At 37.4% G+C, this 20,377-nt stretch overlaps 1 protein-coding gene across 1 annotated transcript; it reads left to right on the forward strand.

Annotated features, from left to right (window-relative positions):
- The first annotated feature begins 10,277 nt into the window (after nucleotides 1-10,277).
- Nucleotides 10,278-17,709, forward strand: LOC129774609 (uncharacterized). The gene is made up of 4 exons (XM_055778376.1): nucleotides 10,278-10,457; nucleotides 16,665-16,784; nucleotides 16,865-16,986; nucleotides 17,082-17,709. Exons 1-4 carry the CDS (start codon nucleotides 10,382-10,384, stop codon nucleotides 17,406-17,408), a joined length of 645 nt encoding a protein of 214 aa, XP_055634351.1. The 5' UTR covers nucleotides 10,278-10,381; the 3' UTR covers nucleotides 17,409-17,709.
- The last annotated feature ends 2,668 nt before the right edge of the window (nucleotides 17,710-20,377 follow it).

The following is a 20,377-nucleotide window of genomic DNA, read 5'->3' on the forward strand; positions in this document are numbered from 1 at the left end:
CTGTCCCATCGCAAAGCAGGGAAATGAAAGGAAATCGAGCAGCGTGGATTTGTGTTATTTTCTTGGGGAAACTATTTTTATGCGGTCCCTGTCTACCGAACAAAAAAAGGTTTTTTCAAATTGTATACCGAACACGATTTTTAAAGCTACTGGTGAAGCTACCTGTTTCTTACTCTTGTTATTTTTTATTTTGACAACTCGACTTCCACTGACTCTTTATTCACAATTTCGCTTGCTGTAGAGACTAAATCTGATAGGTAATCTGCCGATATCCGCAAAGTCTCTTTCGTTGCTTACCGCTTGTACCGTACCCAGTCGATTTTCGTACTCGTTGGCAGTCGTCGATTCGAAGTGGTCGCAGAGCTTTTGATTCAATTTTTGAAAACAAGAGCAAATCATGCCATACGTTCAGTATTTAGTCGAAATCTATTCTTGATTGCAGCGCCAGTTCTAGAAAACAACGTCTCGGGTATAACTGATGTAGCCATTCGGCTGAGATGTTCTCTAGAGCTATCGGATAAACTGTAGGATACTCGCTTTTGAAATAATCTAAAATAACTAAAAAAATTTAGTTTAGTCTTATAATCTTTCGATGTAGGGAATTCCGAAGTTCTCCGTAAATAGATCCAGAGGTATTACATTACGTGATAGGCAAACGATTCGCGTACCTATAAGAACAATAATTTTGTATTCAGTAACTGAACTTATTCAAGGAGATTATTTTCTATAGTATGGAATAACTTTATCTAATGGTATGGTATTCATATCACTTCATGATGGAACTTCTAGAAACAATTAGATACATGCTCGAACACTACTGGTGTTGAAGTTGAAATTGCCCGTGGGACAGTTGCTGATTTTATGTTTTAAGCTACCTCTGTATCAAACATGTGTGTGGGAGATCATTTCAAAACGAGGATCTAGCAAAATAGCTATGACTTATGTATCCACAAATTCAATACTTTCAAATTTTCGTTCATGTTGCCTCAAGTTGTTTGAGTGGTTCTGGGGTGGGGCACATTGGATTAATTTTCTGAAATCATACACATTCACCAATATTGTTCCAAAAAATAAACCTACATATCAGTTTTCTCAGATTTTTTAATGTTTTTAAAAACTATGTGAAACTATGTGAGAAAAAAGTACAATCTTCTGGTAGGCCAGAGAACAATGGAAGTTTCCGGGACAAGAACTGACGAGCTGACAACTGCGCTTCCGTTGATCAACTCCTAGTGATATTTAGCAGATTTATTTTTAACTTCCTTTGCTTACTGGTACAAAGATGCCCGCTGCAGGGCTCAAGAGGAATTCTGTGTTTTTGGATAAAATATTAGATTCCACGCGAATATTCTAGTTTCGATCTAAAATTTATCAAATAACGCATAACTATTTAGAATTTCCCTAATATGATTTTGAAAAAAATATCGCTGATTTGTAATATCGTCTCAACCGAAAATGCTAACAAATTGGAATAAAAATTTAAAGGTAGCCGTCACCATAAGTACAAAGATTCAATTCAATCGAAAAGAGTTATAGATAGACGATTCATCGTTGAATCCATCAATATGGATGTCGTATTTCTTCCTATAGTTTTCCTGTCATGATACATTTCGAGTAAAGTTAGGTTTAATTTGATATAGTTTTTGTCATATGAATACTAATAATATATATTTGTCATTTTGCCTCTTTGTGCGATAATTCGCAGCTGAATAAGCATTCTTTAGGAATTCAAAAATTGATTCTGAACACATCTCGTATATAATTACTATTGTAATTGGAACGGAAAGATATTCTTCCCCCCTATAAGAAGTGAGATGTTGCAATTGGCATTGATTTTGTCAAATTGTTAATAACACGAGCAGAAGTTTCGTCCATCGAGTTTCAGTGTCATTTGTGTATAATTTTTGTTTACTTTTTCTTTTCAATGTATTTGTCGTTTCATATACTTCTTCCATGAGTTGCACCTAACACTTTTGTGGCAATTTGAGCATAATGGGACGAATAAGTGGAAAGACGACAGTGAGAAATCGAAGTGAAAAAAAAACTATTATTTGTTTTGTCACGATGCACTGCGTAAACCATGCTCGAAATTATCCATTTCGAACCAGTTATTCAGTAAGTCGTGTGCCCACCCATGATTGAAGGTCAATGCCGATTGCAAATAGATACCCAAAATGTAAGCAGAAACTGTTGCGTCGTTTTGTTGTGACGCAAGCCAACGCTAGCCTCTTGTTTTGACCATTCGGTACAACTGGTTGAGTGATCAGTGCAGTGTCCGGATCCATTTTCGGTTTCTTTATTTCGCTTCCTGTGACAATAGTTCGGATGTGACATTTCTCGTAACTGGTTGGAGGTAGCGATAACCTGTGAGGTATGGCGCCACCACATTATCATCGTTTGTTCAATCAAGTGTCAGTATATCCGAAACCAGAATACAGGTGATCGATTCGAACATGTGTATTTGTAATTCAGGATTTATAAACAGTCAGTAACTTGTTTACCATTAATCTTGATAGGTGCATTTCCTTCACTGAAATATCTTGTTATATTGAAACGTAGGTCGATGCAAGTGTCAGTGTCATTGACCATTACTTCCAACATTACATATTGGACTGAACATGGAATATAGTTTGAATGGTAATCAGGAAACAAATTGAATAAAGAGGCGGATGAACTACAAAGTTTGAAGCCTCTCTAATACAAACAAGGAAGAAAGGAGATTGAATAATGACGATAATAGGAAATGGGTGATATGTTGCATAGTTTACTAGAGAAAGTAATAAAGCTTTTTGAAGTACTTTTCTGGTGTAATTCATGGAAAATGATTGTTTAAAGTGTCATATTTAAATTTTACAATAAAAGTCAGCATAGCGCGAATAGCATATCTCTCTGTCTGTTAGCCTTCTGATAACGATTATGACAACATAGTCAAAATAATAGCGTGAATCACTTACAGATTAGATAGTGATAATACTTTTTTCTGGTGTTCACTTTCCAACGAACCCAAAAAATAGTATAGGTCCAAGAACATGCGTATTTCTTTGGAAATCATGCGTGTTGTAACTTTCATGAACATCACATTCAGAATCAATGTTATCGAAAAACGCCACATACCACGAACATTTGTAATTACCAAGCAAATGTAGCTATTCCACCATGCCATTTGATGTGTCAACTACATCTCACTTTCTCATATTTTTCTCATTTGATCAATTTCCTCTACAAAACTTCATAATTTTGTGTTGTTTATCATTTTACGACAGTCCGCTACAAAACCACCGTTGAAAGCCATATATACGCGTTTGAGCATAGGAGTTCCAAAGATGTGAAAAAAGTGTTTAATTTCCGGTCAATCAGAAATTGAACAATAGATGTTTGTCTATGCTAAAATTTGACAGAACATATAACGCAGTACGAAACGCACCGACAAAAATAAATACGCAAGTGAAAGGCAATCATTCATAATTATGATGGTGAACCTTTCATTGCGTACTCCTATTCAGTGCAGTGTTGAGATTTAGGCTTTTTACATTTGTTACATTTATCAATGATCACGAACAAAAGTGCCCTAATGGTGCATGCCCTGAAATACAATTACATAATCACGCTAGATGTGTAACAGTGTTAGAAAATACCTTTTTAGACTTGAACGAGTCATTTGAAAGCCGGATGGGAAACAACAGCTATTGACTCCTTGTAACCGCAATTGGTGTAAACAAAATATGTTATGTGAGCGTCGTTTTCGAGACCGAATGTTGAAATTGAATAACTAAAGGAGGTTAGTAAAGTCAATGTTACGGAAAATCAGCCCTGTAATGGACGTTTCTTCAGGCTCATCTCCTAGTAGATCCAACTAAATGTAGCCGAGAATACTTTTTTTTCCAAAATATATCAGCGACGGCCCCCTTAGCACCTCATATCAATCGTGGTGCATCTCTCTTGACTCGAGGAATCCAGGGTAGAATGGTCACTGGGCGGTACAATCTTCAGCTCGTGTAGAATTGTCATGAGCGGTACAACCTTTGGCTCTTGTTGAATGATCAGTGGCCTGCACAACCTTCGACCTGTGTATCTGTAAAGAGTATGTGTATATATTGCCGCGACTAAGTAAAAGTTTATCGATTGGATAGGAGGGATATGATACAGGGACACAACGGAGGAAACATCATTAAACGTTGACATCGGCATTTCTGAGGAACAGTAGAATCCGAGAATCCTTGTTCAAGCGGTTTTGACGATTAAAAATTGTAGAAACTCTATTTATAAAGGATTCTCTGTTCACTTCTAATAAGTGGATAATGCTACAACACAAAATAAGAATTGGGATTTTTTACGAGGTTCACGGTTACGGTATTTCCATTGTTTAAGGTATTGTATTGGTGAAGTAAGGTAAGATAAGTATTGCGGAAATTCATCCAAAATGATCACAAATATTGTGCCAACAGAATATCGACTCAAAACCGGAAAACCTCGGCTTTCATCTGTTCGTTTTCCAAAATTTTCTCCATTTCACCACGAGAGATTTCGCTTCTGTTTCTCGTAGCCATTTCATTAACATTGATTCATTTGACACAAAAGATTCTTTCTTCCGGCCATGTATTTTTTTTATCCCTTTTGTTTATTTTAGGCTTATTAGCATTTTAGCTGTAACAGAGCCGAACTTCAATCGTGTACATGTCACATGTTTATCATATCTATATTTAGCACATTACACAGTTGCCATTTTTTCGGCGTTAGAGTATTTTTCTTCTATACCATTGCATATGGTACACATTTACACAGTAGCCATTTAAGGCGTAAGAGTTTTCCTTCTGATCTTCCATTATCCAGTTAGACCGGACAACGGAGACAGTTGATTGATTATTGTTGAGTTATTTATTGAACAGCAGCCCGATGTGTCTTGCAGAGCAGAGCAGTTGTATGGATGAATCGATCTTATTCCGACCGTGGATCGATCTCCATCGCTGATGATTGTTGCGTGGACGTAGTTATTCTGTAACAACACAATGATGGTCAAGTGAGGGCCCCAAGTTTTGAACTCACGATCGGTCGCTTACTAAGCGAACGCGCAACCAATGTGGCTACGGAAACCCCCACCGACTTTCCTTGTCTTCTAGATATAGAGAATAAGAATTTCGAATTCGTTAAATTAACTAGCACGGCATTTTACTGATGCTATTCCTCCAAAATAACCAAAGCATCATAAACTTGTCGCATATTACAACTATTTCCTCACACATGTTTTCATAAAAACAGTTGGTGTTAATGGAAAAACCCACTCAACGTTGGGGTTCCCAAACGAGAGACAGGAGACCATCATCGTTATGATAAAAAGTTCCGTAAATTTATTCTTTCGAAAAATGGTGTAGCCGTTCACTTTTCGGATCATAGTGAGCAAACTTGTCGCTTTTGTTGCTAGCAATATTGTTTCAGTGTTGAGTCTATTGTAGCTCCACTTCTCGTCAGCACAAAAGCTTTCCGAAACGTTTCCCAGTAAATTTTTGTTCGGAATCAGTGATAGAAAGACCAAGAGAGAACACTGATTTCGTCGCAGGACACATCAAGGCTTCAAAAAATTTAAAACCAGTGCTTTTAACATTCTTTCGCGTCCTAGACGAAATTGTTTTTCAGTCGTAAAATTTTGGCGAATATTCTGAATCCATCCAACCGTGTGAAATATGCGATTCAAAGCTACTCAAATTCCAGAATTCTTCCTTTTCCTTTTTGAAAATCAAGTTGCCTCTAGCGTCAAATGGACAATTCACGTTGGTGCCGTCTATCGACACCAGGAGAAGTTTGTCCAAAGATTTCTTTCTTTTCCCAGACCTTTGAAAGCTCAGGAAGCACTTCATTTTTAATTTGAAGTTTTCTATGCTTATGATATTCTGTGCTGGCTACGAGAAGATGGCGGCTTAACAGCCCCAATTTACCACCTTCTTCTCTTCTTCGTCCCAAAATCTGACATTCAGATTCATCTGCAACCTCTTTGTTTTCTTATTCTACAATAAGAATACAACTCAACCCTGACGACCGAGAGAAAAATGGCCTCATGTTTCCGCGCCTTGGGCTGGGTAATTGGAGCAACCGACCAAACGGTAAAGAAGTACCTAGCTAAACTGAACATTTTCATGCCGTAGCGTCCAATTATGTCCAGTCCAGTCTGTGAATGAGCAACAAGCAATCACCCAGAAGGAGCGGCTGAAGGTGGAAGAGATCGACCGGATGAAGATACACGCTGTTCCGACGACCGCCAACCCTCCCAAAGTCCCCATGCTGCGATCGATGGTAACTTTTTGGGCGAACCTCAAACTAAGTATCTTTCCAATAATTTCGTGACCAACACGGAAAAGCAGCTGATCGCCACGAAGGAGACGAATACCATGCCGACATCCATCTTTTCATCGATCATGGCTAAGGTCCAGACCAACTGCCGTCAGGCCGCCTGGCAGGGCGTCGATTGCATTTTTGTAGAAAGCTTCATAAACGTTGGATCAAAGGAAAGTTTGAACTATCTTTCGTAGTTTATTTTCATCACCATCCAAAATTAGTTTATTTTATTAATGCTCACGTTAGTCGAACCCTCTCCCAGGAACCCTATCATGATGCAAAAGTTCACTACACACACTACACATGACACTACACAATCGATATTTCTTCGAATTGGTATTAGGTGTACCGGTAAGTTTCTTCGGTTTTACAACAGATGGCGTAACATGATTATTATTCCAGTGAATCAAATTTCCAGACATTCGTTGGAAAGCTACTGTCATTGCGCGTCTTTTCCAGTATATGTTGAAGCGTAAACAACATAGTTTTTTGCCACTTCGAATATGTCGAATTTCCTACCAACGAGTGAAAAAAGCTGCAGAAAGTCATCGTATATTGGGGGAAGTTTATGGTGACCATGTTCCAACTGAGCGAACGCATTATTTTGACTTGGAAGACGAAGAGCGTTCCGGACCGCCAAAAAAGGTTGAAGATGAAGAATTGGAGGTTTTACTCGATCAAGATCTGTCACAAACGCAACAAGAACTTGCAGATACATATACTTGCAGATAGGAGTAGTTCAGAAAACCATATCCGATCGTTTAAAAATAATGGGAATGATCCGAAAGATGGAACATTGGGTGCCATATGAATTGAAGCCGTTTTTTTACGTGCGAACAACTGCTCTAACGGCATAGAAGAAAGGGTTTTTTTTTGCATCGAATTGTTACTGGCGATGAAAAGTGGGTCCATTACGATAATCCTAAACGTAGGGCAACGTATGGATACCCCGGCCATTCATCAACATCGCCGGACGCGCAAAATATTCACGACCAGAAGGTTATGCTGTCTATTTGGTGGGACCAGCTGGGTGTGGTGTACTATGAGCTGCTGGAATCGAATGAAACCATTACGGGGGACCTCTACCGACAATTGATGCATTCGAGCCGTGCACTGAAGGAAAAACGGTCACAATACGAGCACAGACACGATAAAGTTATTTTGCAGCACGACCAATCTCGGCCGCATGTCGCGAAACCGGTCAAAACATACTTTGAATCGCTGCAATGGTAGGTCCTATCCCACCCGCCGTATTCTCCAGACATTGCGCCGTCCGATTACTACCTTTATTTGTTGCGGACGGGTTTGTATTAAACTTTTCCAACGCAGGAAAATGACACTATTTAGTGCTCTGCCTTTTCTCTTCTAGGTCGTAATGTTTGATACCATGATTCTTCGTGATACTCATCGTATCCTGTACCTTGCGGTATCCCAATTATTCAATAATGAAACCGACACGTTTCTTGGATATTCTAATAGGGCTTTTCGCCGATCATTCCGAATCAAGCCATCAACGAGTTTGCGATTGTTGTCGTCCGTGGCAATGATCGGAGGTCAGCTGCGTGCTTCAGAAACAACATTGCATCAACATGGTGCAGTTAGGGATCTGCATTTCAACAATTAAAAATTGGATAACATAAAATATGTTTAATTCGTAGTGACATAGCACCGGTACACGTGTGCTTTACTTTTCTTCTGCTGGAGCAAAGGAAAAAAATCAAATCGAATAGTTTAGAGATTTCGGGATATTAGATGGCTAAAGAAATCATAAGATTAAACACCTCTGGGCGCTTTGTTTTTTTTGCGGGGCTATTCAATGAATCGTATTGACGCAAGTAATTTTGAAACTATTGATCAGCTGAGAAGCATAGTTGGGAAGATAATCATAAATTATCAAGTGTGCAAACTGAATTCCGCCGTTGTTTGTCAACTTTTGGAATTTTATTTCTCATTCGTCTGAAGACCTGCTGTTTTTTCAAAACGACAAATCTACCCAACTTCAGTCTTTTTAAAAGAGTGAAAGTGCTGCTCAGCCATTACCGGAACAAATGGCAATCAAATGTGACGTCGTATCTTCTCGTGGCTTCACAAATACTGTAGCTGTTTCTTCAATGCCCGACTCAAACACAAAAGTTGAGTTCGATAGCGAGCCCTGTTGTAGTTTCATCTAGTTTCAACAGTTCGTAACCTCGAATCTATGAGAGCAAACTCATTTAGTTTAATTTTTTTTCTAACTGATATATAAAGCCGTTCAAACTAATCAAAAATTGTCAGATTATGTCAGATTATTACTTGTTATGCTCGATGACACACAAATTTGCTAATTTTACATAAACGCAAAATTGGTTGATTGGGGTTTATCTTCGAAACATGTAAATCTTTATCGTCGTGGAACAGCATCATCATCAATTTTCATTCCATATGCGGTAAAATACAGACAGACGACGCAATATGATAAAAAAAATTCTTGTACTGGAAGGATTGCTTGAAGAAAACACATTGCTGACGAAATCCAGTAAAATGTGAACTTTGGTGCAGGGATTCCCCCAATGGAACCAAAAACCGAGAAATATAACGTGTATCGTGAATCGACAAGATCGAAGGTGACTCGCTACTGATGAGACGACAAAACCGTTTGGAATGAAGAAGACAGAAAGGGGTGAGAATTCCATTATTGATGCTATTTCAGCTTTTTTGTAATAAGAAGTCTAATCGAATCTGAATGGCATGTATAACTCCAAGAATCGTTATTTTGGGCCACCAGTTTTTCAGTATCTTTCCACGTCTGTTGAACGCTCATGTTCCTCGGCATATCAATGCTCTAAAGTCGGCGGTCAGTTATTGAACAAGTACCATACTCTCCAGGTATGATCCCGTGTGACTTTTCCCTATTTCCGAAACTCAAATCACCGCTTCGTGGGAGTCGTTTTGACAGCATTGAAGACATAAAAACGAATTCGCTGCGTGAACTAAATGCAATTCCTGAATACATCTATGAAAAGTATTTCGATGACCGGATTATCGTTGGAAAAAAGTGTATCGCTACAGAAGAGGCCTATTTTGAAGGCGATAATGTAAATTTAGATGATAAATGAAGCTAAATAAAGATGATATAATAAGTAAAAACACAAATTCCTAGTAGATATTTGACAGAATGTAGATATCATCAGACAACTCAAACAGTGATCTCTTCCTTGCAAGTGCAATTCTCAACTAGCGGTAGGAAACGATTGTAATTCATCACAAACCGCGAATCTAATCAACAAAATTAGCCTTCCAAATAAGCATACTCAATAACCCAATATTAGAACGTGTACTTCCGTAGAATGTTTCCGGATGGGTTTGAGTCATTTACAATTGGTGTTCGTGGACACACATTCGAATCTGCGTTGATAACGTTAGACACAGGTGTGGTTTCTATACTTGTAACGTTGTGGTATTGGAATCGTACGCACTGCTCCTTTACAACTACTAGAAGAATACGCCCCGCTGACGAAATTGAATTGTACGAAAGGAAACCAAACAATGTAAATTAAGTCAACATATTTTCCAATAAGATAGATTAAACATGGGTGTGCACGCGTAAAATCATACCCTCATATCCGAGGGTAAGGTGTCGATGTAGGTCCAAGAACTAATGTTGTTATTTTTTAAATCATTCCGTTCCATTGCTTTAGAGGTATGCTTCAGATTTATGCTTTTGTTTGATTGTAATCATCTGAACAGAAAATGCTCGTTCACGATGAATGTAGATATTACCGATGACGGTAGAATGAAATGATTTCAATGTGAAAATTATCCACCTGGGAACGTTTTACCTTAACCCCTTTCGTACGCTACTCACAGCGGTATTTCTCCGATGAATCCAACGTTTGTTTATCTGTGCTCAGCCAAAGCATTCGGCGAGATAAGATAAATGAGCCAAAAATAAAAAGTACACCCGTTGACCATTCGGTGCTCACGAGTACTTACGCTAGTAGAGTGAAAATTTGCGGCAGAATATGCAGCGAGCGTAGCTGAGCTAGGAAAATTGTATTACGATTTAGTTCTAGAAATGAAGTGCAGTGCTATGAAGAATTTAGCAATTGTTCTCGTTGTAGCCCACGGGTTGGTGACATTTGCGAGCGCAAGTAAATATCAAAGTGTCTCATTACTACATTTTTTATCAAAATAGAACACATTACCAATAGGGTTACACATACATTCCGAAGAAAAAGCTTTCCATTCAAGTGTTGTAAAGGTGTTAAGTGTAATAGATTCCGATAACGGCGTTGGAACATCTAATATACTATGGCCCTGATGTAAACTCATATCCATGATACAGAGTGTCAAAGCAATGAATGCATTCATCTTTATATTAAAAAACAACGCTCAATGATTTTTAGTTGTAACACAAAACTTCATCGTAAAAAATAAAGATTTTATAATACTCTATTCGACTATTAATCTAGTTATCAGCTAGTGCAAAGCTTCAATGAATCATGAATGATTCAACGATCATGTGTGTCATTCCCCTCATCAAATTTCTTATCTAAATTTGTAGAAATTAAATTCCAGTATAGTCTAATTATAATTCGTATTAGATAGAACTGGCATTTTTATCGGTTACGGTTATCGGCAGGATTGTACGAAGCTATGAACTAATATCTACTACAATTTGTGACATTGGAGAAATGAGAAAATGTCAATATTTGACAGTGCAGTATTTGCCGCAAGATTGCATTTTTCCGTTGGAAGACGCATTTGAGTAATTTGAGGTATCTTACATTCTGTCAAAAATATACCGGGAACTTGTAATTTTAAATTTCCCCGCTGAACATTTTTCATTTTTTTCAAAGTTGGTATTACTGTTAGTGGTCTTAATATCAAATTTAAGCGCAATCTGTCATTTAGTTTGTGTGCAGTGTCATTAAGAATAAGTTAACTTTTATTTGCTCGGGGATTTTTGATATGGATAATTTTGTTGGTCAAATATATCGTGTAAAATTTTGTGTTGCAAACAAATTTATTGTGTCGAAACGTTGAATATATTGCAGAAAACATTTGGTGACTCAACTATGTCGAAAACACGGGTATATGAATGATATAAGGAATTCAAAGACGGCCTAGAAGAGATGATCGATTGGTCACGTCAAGGATGACCATTCACCAATTCAACGACGTTTTCATGTCGACAAAATGAAAGGAATAGTGCTCAGAAATCGTCATTCAAGTTTGAGAGAGCTAGCCCGTGAAATAAATATCTCCCACCAGATCGTCTGTCATATTTTGATTGATGTTTTGTTCATGAGAGAAGTCGCAGCACGACTAGTGCCAAAAGAGCTCAATTTTCTTCAAAAATTTCAGCGCAATCAAGTGGTTGGAAACATGCTTGGACGATCAAAGTCTGACGTTCATCCAACGCATAACTACTGGCGACGATATATGTGTGTGCCCTTTTCCTTTTTCCGAAACTCGAATTACTGCTTCGAGAGACACATTTTGACAGTATTGAAGACCCAAAAATGAATTCGCTGCGTGAACTGAAGGCAATTCCTGAATACAGTTATAAAAAGTGTATCGATGACTAGATAGTTCGTTGGAAAATGTGTATTGCTTCAGAAAGGTCCTATTTAGAAGGCGATAATATAAATTTAGATGATAAATAGAGAATAGATAGAGAGAAAAAGATTCTCGCACAGAAAATAGTCTTCATCCTGCTCTATTTATGACCATTAGAGTAATGCGGGGCGCACCTAACTGTTGTTGTCCAATAACTCTTGAAATAAAATTCCGTTTGCTTACCAAATTGTGACTATATGTATTACCTTCGAAACGTAGTACAAGCATTTCTCGAGTTGTGTTTGTAATTGGACAAATACCTATTTTAATACAAAAAGACAAATGTGCACCTTTGCCCCATAGTGGGGGCAAAGGTGCGTACTTATTGAATTGAACTTCTGAGATAACTTATACCAAAAATCAATGCTTTATCATCAGATGCGGGAGAAGCATCATTACTAGAGTGTGTAGGCACCGTCCAGTAGGCAGGAGGGTGGTGTTCTATGTTTTTTTATGGGTAAGAGTGGATGTTATGATCGAACATCAAACTAGCTGGCCCGGCGATCTTCGTCCAACCCACAATTGATATATTGATCTAAATCATTTCGAACACGCAAGTTCCCACAGAAATTATTTTATGTACGTAATCTATACTCGCGGTATATAATTTCTTTTTTGACATATACATCTGATGCAAACTAAGACGCATCAGTCCTGATACTGGCTGTTTAAATCCGTTTCTCCGCTCTTGAGTTAAATAATGAGGAACGGACACCAGATCATTTTTATTTATATAGATCGAGTTTATAAATACATAGTCACCTTCACTTGATTTATTTGAAACTCATTGTTGAAAAAAAACATTATTTATTTGAAGTTTATTGTGAAAACATAAACATAAACGAAACATAACCGTTATTGAATTGAATGCATGGTGAAAATAAAAAACATTTTTCATTTGAAATTGATTTCGAATTATTTTTAAGCAATTTTTTATTGTTATTCCTCATCTTGGATTCCGGTTCTGAGGATTCCGACGCTTTGTCTTGGAACGCTGATGCTTCGTTGTACTGTTGTGGGGTTCGAAAAGACAGACGATGGTTCCTCATGAAACTAGAATCAAAATCTCTTACTGCCTGTTTTGCAACTTGGTTGAATTCGTGCTGGAGGTTGTTGGCTTCCGCAAAATAAACGCCAGACGCCGTAAATCTTTGAGAGTCATACCATAGAAAGCTTTGTCCAGTGCCCTGCAGTGGTCCTCCAGATCCTCAGACTGCTCACTCGTAAATACCTATCTTAACCGCCCTAGGTTCTCGCTGACACATCCCAGCAGAAGTAGAAATGTCAATAAAAGAAGATTTGAATCTTAAATCACTTTCTGATATGAGCCTCTTCCTCAGAGCTGATTCGAAAATATCGAGGTCTGCCGCAATCCGATGCTTCAAGAATCCCTCCCAAAGCCTCTGTCGGGTCATTTGAGCATTTCTGGAGTGCATTTCTTCAAATCAGTTTCCTTCTTGTGGGTCCCGTTAAAAATGTGCTTGAAAACATTTTAGAATTTTTTTTCAGAGCAAAACTCTGGTGCGAACTTTCGCACCAAAGCCACTGCGCACCTTTGCCCCACAGCCTTTGCGCACCTTTGCCCCGCAAGCAATTTTTGAACTAATCGAATTTTTAAAAAAAGCTCTTGAAATTTTTCACAAAAACGAATACGCACTATCATTTACTATAGAATGAAGGTTTCCTTGACAGTGTAGTTTCGAACTTTCCAGTTATTTGAGGTAAGTAAATCGTCATCTCCAAAACTGAAAAAATAGATCAAACATCGCAAAACTCTTTTTACCTCATAACTTTTTGCCACTTTCATGAAATGTAACTTTTTTATATGTGTGAGCTGCTGGTGTAATAATGTATCAAACGACTACATTGTTGTCGAAATTTTATGCTAGTTTGCTTCAAAATGGCCAAACCCACCCTTTAAAAAATTGTGCGCCTCCTGCGGAAATCGTGCGCCCTGCAGAAAAATTGGAACAAGCGTATACACCAATACAGAAAAAGAACATATTAGGTTGGGGAAGAAGAAATTCATTATTTTCTCGGTTTCTTATATTATCTATCAAACAATTTCATATTTATGATAGTTGTCAAGATGATATTTCGCACTAAAAAATCTATTGCTGTTTTTTGTTTGATCTATTCAGTTGTGAGTTACATGTTGTTAACAATGGAAGTCAACAAATAGAGAATTTGGTACATTGCATAGTTTTTTTTATAAATGCAAAAATGCAAGCCAGGCCGCTGAAATTGTACTGTTTATGTTGCCGATGCTGTAACAGCGAAACACGTGTAATTTTTCTAGCAGAGCTGTCACTCTTCTTAACAAGGCGAACCTAGCCAGAATATTTACCTGCCCTGGGGCTTCTTAATGTCAAAGAAGGACTAGGCTCTGCGAAATACACGTATTTGCATGCTCGTGCTTTTTAGTCCTGACTGAGGAATTGTCCAGAAGTGTCTTCAGGACAATTCCGGTTTCAAAAATAACGACTGGAACAATTTTTACAACCTCCTTTAGACCGCACAGATTTTTGAATTTCAGAAACGGTCATTTTCCAAGACAGATGCTTGCAGGTATCGATGGTTGGGTACGTTGTCTTCTAAAAGACCACGTTAGAGTACCAGTTGTCGATGAACAATGCGGGCCACGCTCGTGTGTTATTTTTCCTGAATAGTTCATCCATTTTTCAACAAATTTTGTCACACATCATATTTCAATCAGACATCTGAATTTCGAGCTGTGATTTTCTGAAAGAAAGATCAATGATTTTGAATTCGCCCTTTTTTTAAAAAAAAAAGACTTATGATTTAAATTGGTCATATGATAATGAAAATCGTGATTTTAGATAATTTCCATCATAAGTACCAAGGTTGAAAAAATCGAAGAGGGAGGATCAGAGGATTTGGCGTGAAATTGCTCCATAGAATCCATAGTTCCACCCTTGCTGATCCCCATTTGAGAACCATCAACTTTTTTTAAACGTGCGGTGAAACTGGTAGAGCACACATTCATGAATAGTGATAAGAATGCTTTCGAAGAAGACGTTTCTGGGATTGTAAATCCCTTATGCAAAATGATGTTAGAAATATTATTCTATGAACACATCGAAAATATGACATATATTGAGAAGTGTTTCTGTCAATTTTGAAAATATTCTTGTGAGTATCACGCTAATAATTCATAAAAAAGTAAAAGTGAACTAAAATAATTATGAAGGGGTCAGTTAACAATAAACACAATTAACAGGTAATCTACAAACATCCTAAATATTTAAATGTTTTTTATCTCCAACAATTTTTCTATTTATATTAATATCATAAACGTTTTTGCAATCGGTGCGAAATAACAGTGGCGTTTCCAAGATTTCCCGAAATGGAAGTCTGAAATGCTTTTATGTTGATGTCATAGCTATTGACCCTCGGATACGAAAAAGGGAAATGAAAAATACTTATTTTTTAATTGTCAAATGCAGCAGACCGTATAAATTGTCGTGCTTTCAACTTGTCAGCATCAGGTTATCATAATGACATTAATAGTTATATCCGAAGTCAAGCATGAAATTGATTTCTAACGTTTGAAGCAACTTAACTTATCTTATGCAGCATAGATAGGTTTCTCTTTGTCTGTGTGATAGACTGATATTAGAATATAGATGATGGAATCAATAATTACGATAGAAATATTTATTAAATCCACTCTAATAAACATGAAACGATTAGTAACAATAACGTTCTTGTGAATCATGTGCAGTGATTCACTCAGTTCACGTTCCTATCCCTCCTCAAAAAATGAAGTTCATCTCACACAATACACGCACTGCAGAAATATTCGGCATGACGAGATATAAAGTTTACGTACAATCCTCAATATACTCACTCACTTCCGTTAAAAAAGGCACGTGGGGATTAGTTTTATATTAATACTATAGCTGTGTAGGAGAGCCGCGGGTAAGACGGACAGTGGGGGTATAATGGACAGGTGGTTGATTTGTATAGTTGCAATATGAATTTCAAATTTCTGTTGATGGGAAACCATGCTATTCTATAATATTTAAACCATCACATGACAATGAATACTGATCAAAAGTGGAATAGAGAAACAAAAACCGAAAATCGAACATGATTCCGCGTGTGGATGTAAAGTAAAATATCGAATTCGCTGATGGTTATATTTCGGTTTGTGAGTTGACAGAGAAGCGATATTAGGTATGTACGGAAAAGTAAATTCATTCGTAAGTGGTAAATTTAAATTATTGAAATAATTGCACTGAGGGGGGTGAAATGGACAGTTACATCCATAATCACATCCAATGCATGATGGAAAGTGAAGGGAAGAATATTGAATCCCTTTTCATATTGCTTTCTCTCTCAGTTACTGGACGCACAAACACTGAGAGAGAGGGTGATTATTCCTCTCGCCAGCGATAAACCTCTACGCTTCGTATATTATGAACCTATCCATATCCCCCCCACTACATGTCCATTATACCCGCACCGATAAAAAATTTCTACTTTTCGGCTTGTTTAATTTTCAGTAAAAAACATGGAAAACACATTTCTATAAAACATTTGTCCAGTTATTTCGAAAACAAGCATATTGAACTGTAAGAAACTGCTTTTAACTTTTTGAAAACATAAGTTTCCAAAGATACAATTGAAGTTTTCTATAACATGTCCGTCTTACCCCCATCTCCCCTACATGTGTCGATTATGATTATCATTATCCAAAAAAAAAATTGCAGATTCGTGTTTCGTGTGCTCCACGCGCGACAACCCAAGATGTCTCATACCGGAGGCTAACTTGTTAATGCGCGACTGCAACATCCTCGCCAACAACAATACTTGCTACAGCCGAATCATAAGTAAGTCTACATCGGAAGGTTCCTCATTTTAATAAAGGGTAGATTAATTTTGTAACTTGTGGTCCACTGTCATCTTACAGACCGTGAAGTTGAGCGAGGTTGCTTTTCGTCACTGACACGCGAGGAGTATGTGGGTTGCAACAGTGAAACCAGCTGCGAGCTTTGCTACGACCCGCAAAACCAGGGCCGATGCAACGGAGCGGTGAGTGCGAAATGGATGCGCTTGTGTCGTCATCATCTCATTTGGATAGCTACCCCGTCGATCATACATTTATTGGTATCCATCTATTCTTGCAGGTTTTTCCAGAGCACAGACTTCATTGTCACCAGTGCACTGGCTCTGTCAACGGGACCTGTGGTCAGGAAATCATATCGATAGCCCAACTGTGCCGTTTGTACGTTCCGGATGACGAATGCTACGTGAGCGTTGTTGGTGATCAGGTTGAGCGAGGATGCCTATCGGAGAGTGATTACTGCCGGGTGGGACGTTCCTGTCATATCTGTGATGGCAATGGTTGCAATTTTAAACACTACGAGGATGGTGCAATGAGCGTGGTCATATCACTCAAGACGTTGGTGATGGCTCTGCTTGCCGCTGTGGCCTACGGAAGTTTCAGACAATAACCAGATCGGGTTCGAACAAGGTTAGGGGCAGTCGAAAAAAATATGAATGATGACTTTCAAATTAGGAGGTAGTAATTTATCTTATATACAGTATAGCAAAAAAACCTTCACAATGTCGTGAAAAAACATAAATATGTGGTAGGTACACATGCACCACCTTCATTCGAGACAATTCCGTTGATTTTTGCTCTGTCATGCTCGAACTGGAATGTTTAATGTGTGCGACGAAAGTGTAATCGGCTAGCCCGTTAACGAAATAAAGGCTTACAGTACGAGCGGAGAGATTCCGCATTACTTGGAACTAGTTTGTATTAATCTTTAGGGCATACGCACTGATTTTTTTTATTGTTTATATCTGAGTTCAATCTCATGCTTCCAATTCATAATATTGAAAGAAGCTCATTAATCTTCGTGGTGTCCAACTAACTTAATGCTTGATTCGCTCAGTTCTCAATTTAAAATTCAGTTCCATTTACGATTTCTCTATTTATGGGTAAATCAACTAGTCAATTAGTGATTTGGATGTAGTTTTAAGATTATATTTATCTATGCCTTTTCGGACAACAAACATTGAACGTCTAATTCATTGATTCAACTAAGTAAAGCCAAGCGAGTAGTACGATTATATAGTTTGGACCACACGTGGGTAAAAAAATGATGTTTGGCGCCATTCAGAAAAATAGAAATTTAATCAATTTTTGTTAATAGATACAAACACCTTCAGCTGTTAGTTGGGCTCTGTAATATACTCATTACTAATTTTTTTAATCGTTATCTACTTGGTTTCTTCAGATGTAGCCCGACAGTTATCAAAGGGGCTGTCCACATACCACGTGGACAGAAACAGCACGATTTTAGACTCCCCCCTCCCCCTCCGTGGACAAGCGTGGACATTTTCATACCCCTCTCCCTATTGTCCACGTGGACATTTTCATACCCCTCTCCCTATTGTCCACGTGGACATTTTCCTTATTTTATTAGAATTATTGAGGAAATAACTGAATTGCGCATAAATTAAATTCTAATTCCATTTAAGTTTATTTTGTTCAAATTTTACTAGCTGTACCCAACCACGCTTTGCTGTTTTATGAATTGAAGTTTTATGTCACAGAAATGAGTAGCAAAACAAAACATATGTTTTATATAAGCTTAATTTCGAAAAACTTTGTTTTTCTATTATCTGCGAAAATATATAGGCTATCTGGTTTTCCAACACGGAAACGCATAATATACATTTGAATAAACCGCATCCGAATATGAACCACACAATTCCAAAGATACATATTCAATACAAGAAACTTAATTTACGTTTACAACTTTATTTCTGAAGTGTGTTTCTTCTACCTGGAAATCTTAAGCGCTTCCTGAGGTGTTGGCAGTAGCAACAACAACAATCCTTAAAGTGGATTGTATATTGTGTCATAATATGAACTTCATCAGTGCCGAACTTTTAGAGTTTTTTAAGCGCACCATAACGAACAGAACAATTTCATAGGCATAGTATTTTTATCAATTAAAAAGAATTTTAAGAAAAGAAAAGATGAAGTAGGAAACATATACTGATATCTATAGATCTTCACTTGACAAAAGATTGAGGAGTAAAGTGTCGAAACTCAGCGATTTCGGAACGCCTGTAGTTTTGATATAATTGATTACATGTAGATAAAAATACAGCATTTTCAAGCTACAAATTTCTAGTTTAGGAATGTCGTACGTACCTATTTTTAGTTTGATATTTAGATGCGTTCTAGACAAAAGACATTGCAACAACAAAAAATTGTTCGGTTTGCTTCCAAAGTTTTTATAGATTTAAAAAATATATTCCCAATAACAATCCAATCAACCTGATTATTTCGCTTCCATTTGATTTATAGTAAGTTTCAGTAGGACTATTTAATATAGAGGTATTCTCTATCGAATTATGCTTCAATTTTGAATTAACAATAATACTTCATGAAATAATGAACGCACAGCAAATCGATGGTCAAAACTGCCCACTGCTAACTTGAAAATATTCTATACAAGGTCCAGTTGTTGCTTTGACGAATTATTTTATAACAGTTACAGCGTTTCAAAAATCACTCAAAATTTTCGATGTGACATTTTGCTCCTTTATTTTTTTGTCGAGTGTAGTTCTTTGCCCACTCCGGAATACGATTAGCAACAGGAAATATCCGTTCATTTACACACTCGATTCACTTTTAGTCGTCAAGACAATACGATACCTTTTCCGCAATAGTTCGGGGAATTTTCAGAGGACACTAATAGCGTATTAAAAATATTTCCAATATATATTTTCTTATTTTTCAACTGCTTATTGACCATTCTGCATTGAGTGTCTAGATGACTTCCAAAGAGCTCGTCCAAAGAGCTTTCACGATTCATTGGTTTTTTACTAACCTTGCCTGAAATGTTATTTGTATTGCTTTTTAGTTTCTCTCATTTATGTTGTTTGGATTCTCCTCCGCCTAAATCAATGCAAACCTAAACACAGAACATGCAGGAAAAACTGAAAGAGTTCGAATGCTTATAACTCGAATATTTTGTTTGCATCAATTGATAGGAAATATTTCTACGCATCTATCACAATGAATAAAATGTTATTTTTCTTGAGATAGACAATTGAACACCTGTGAAATGTGAAGCGTCACCCTTCCGGCCACATTTTGATTGGTCCGATTTACGGTTTCCCCAACACAGATTTTTAAATCAATGTATCTGGGGGAATCCGCTTTGCAAATACATGCGAATGGAGGGGTGTTCCTATCGAAGTATGTTCCCTAACACAGGCATTAAGACCTAGGTGCCTGGAGAAATTGGCATTGTAAATACATGCAATTTTTGTTCTCATCGAAATGTGTTCCAGCCATCAAAACCTCTCATGTGTTCCAGCCATCAAAAGCTCTCTCAGGCTGCTCAATCCATTTATTGATAAATACGGAGAGTTTTGAAATTCTTGAACATTAATT

The sequence above is a fragment of the Toxorhynchites rutilus genome, chromosome 3, assembly GCF_029784135.1.
Source record: "Toxorhynchites rutilus septentrionalis strain SRP chromosome 3, ASM2978413v1, whole genome shotgun sequence".
Taxonomy (NCBI): domain Eukaryota; kingdom Metazoa; phylum Arthropoda; class Insecta; order Diptera; family Culicidae; genus Toxorhynchites; species Toxorhynchites rutilus.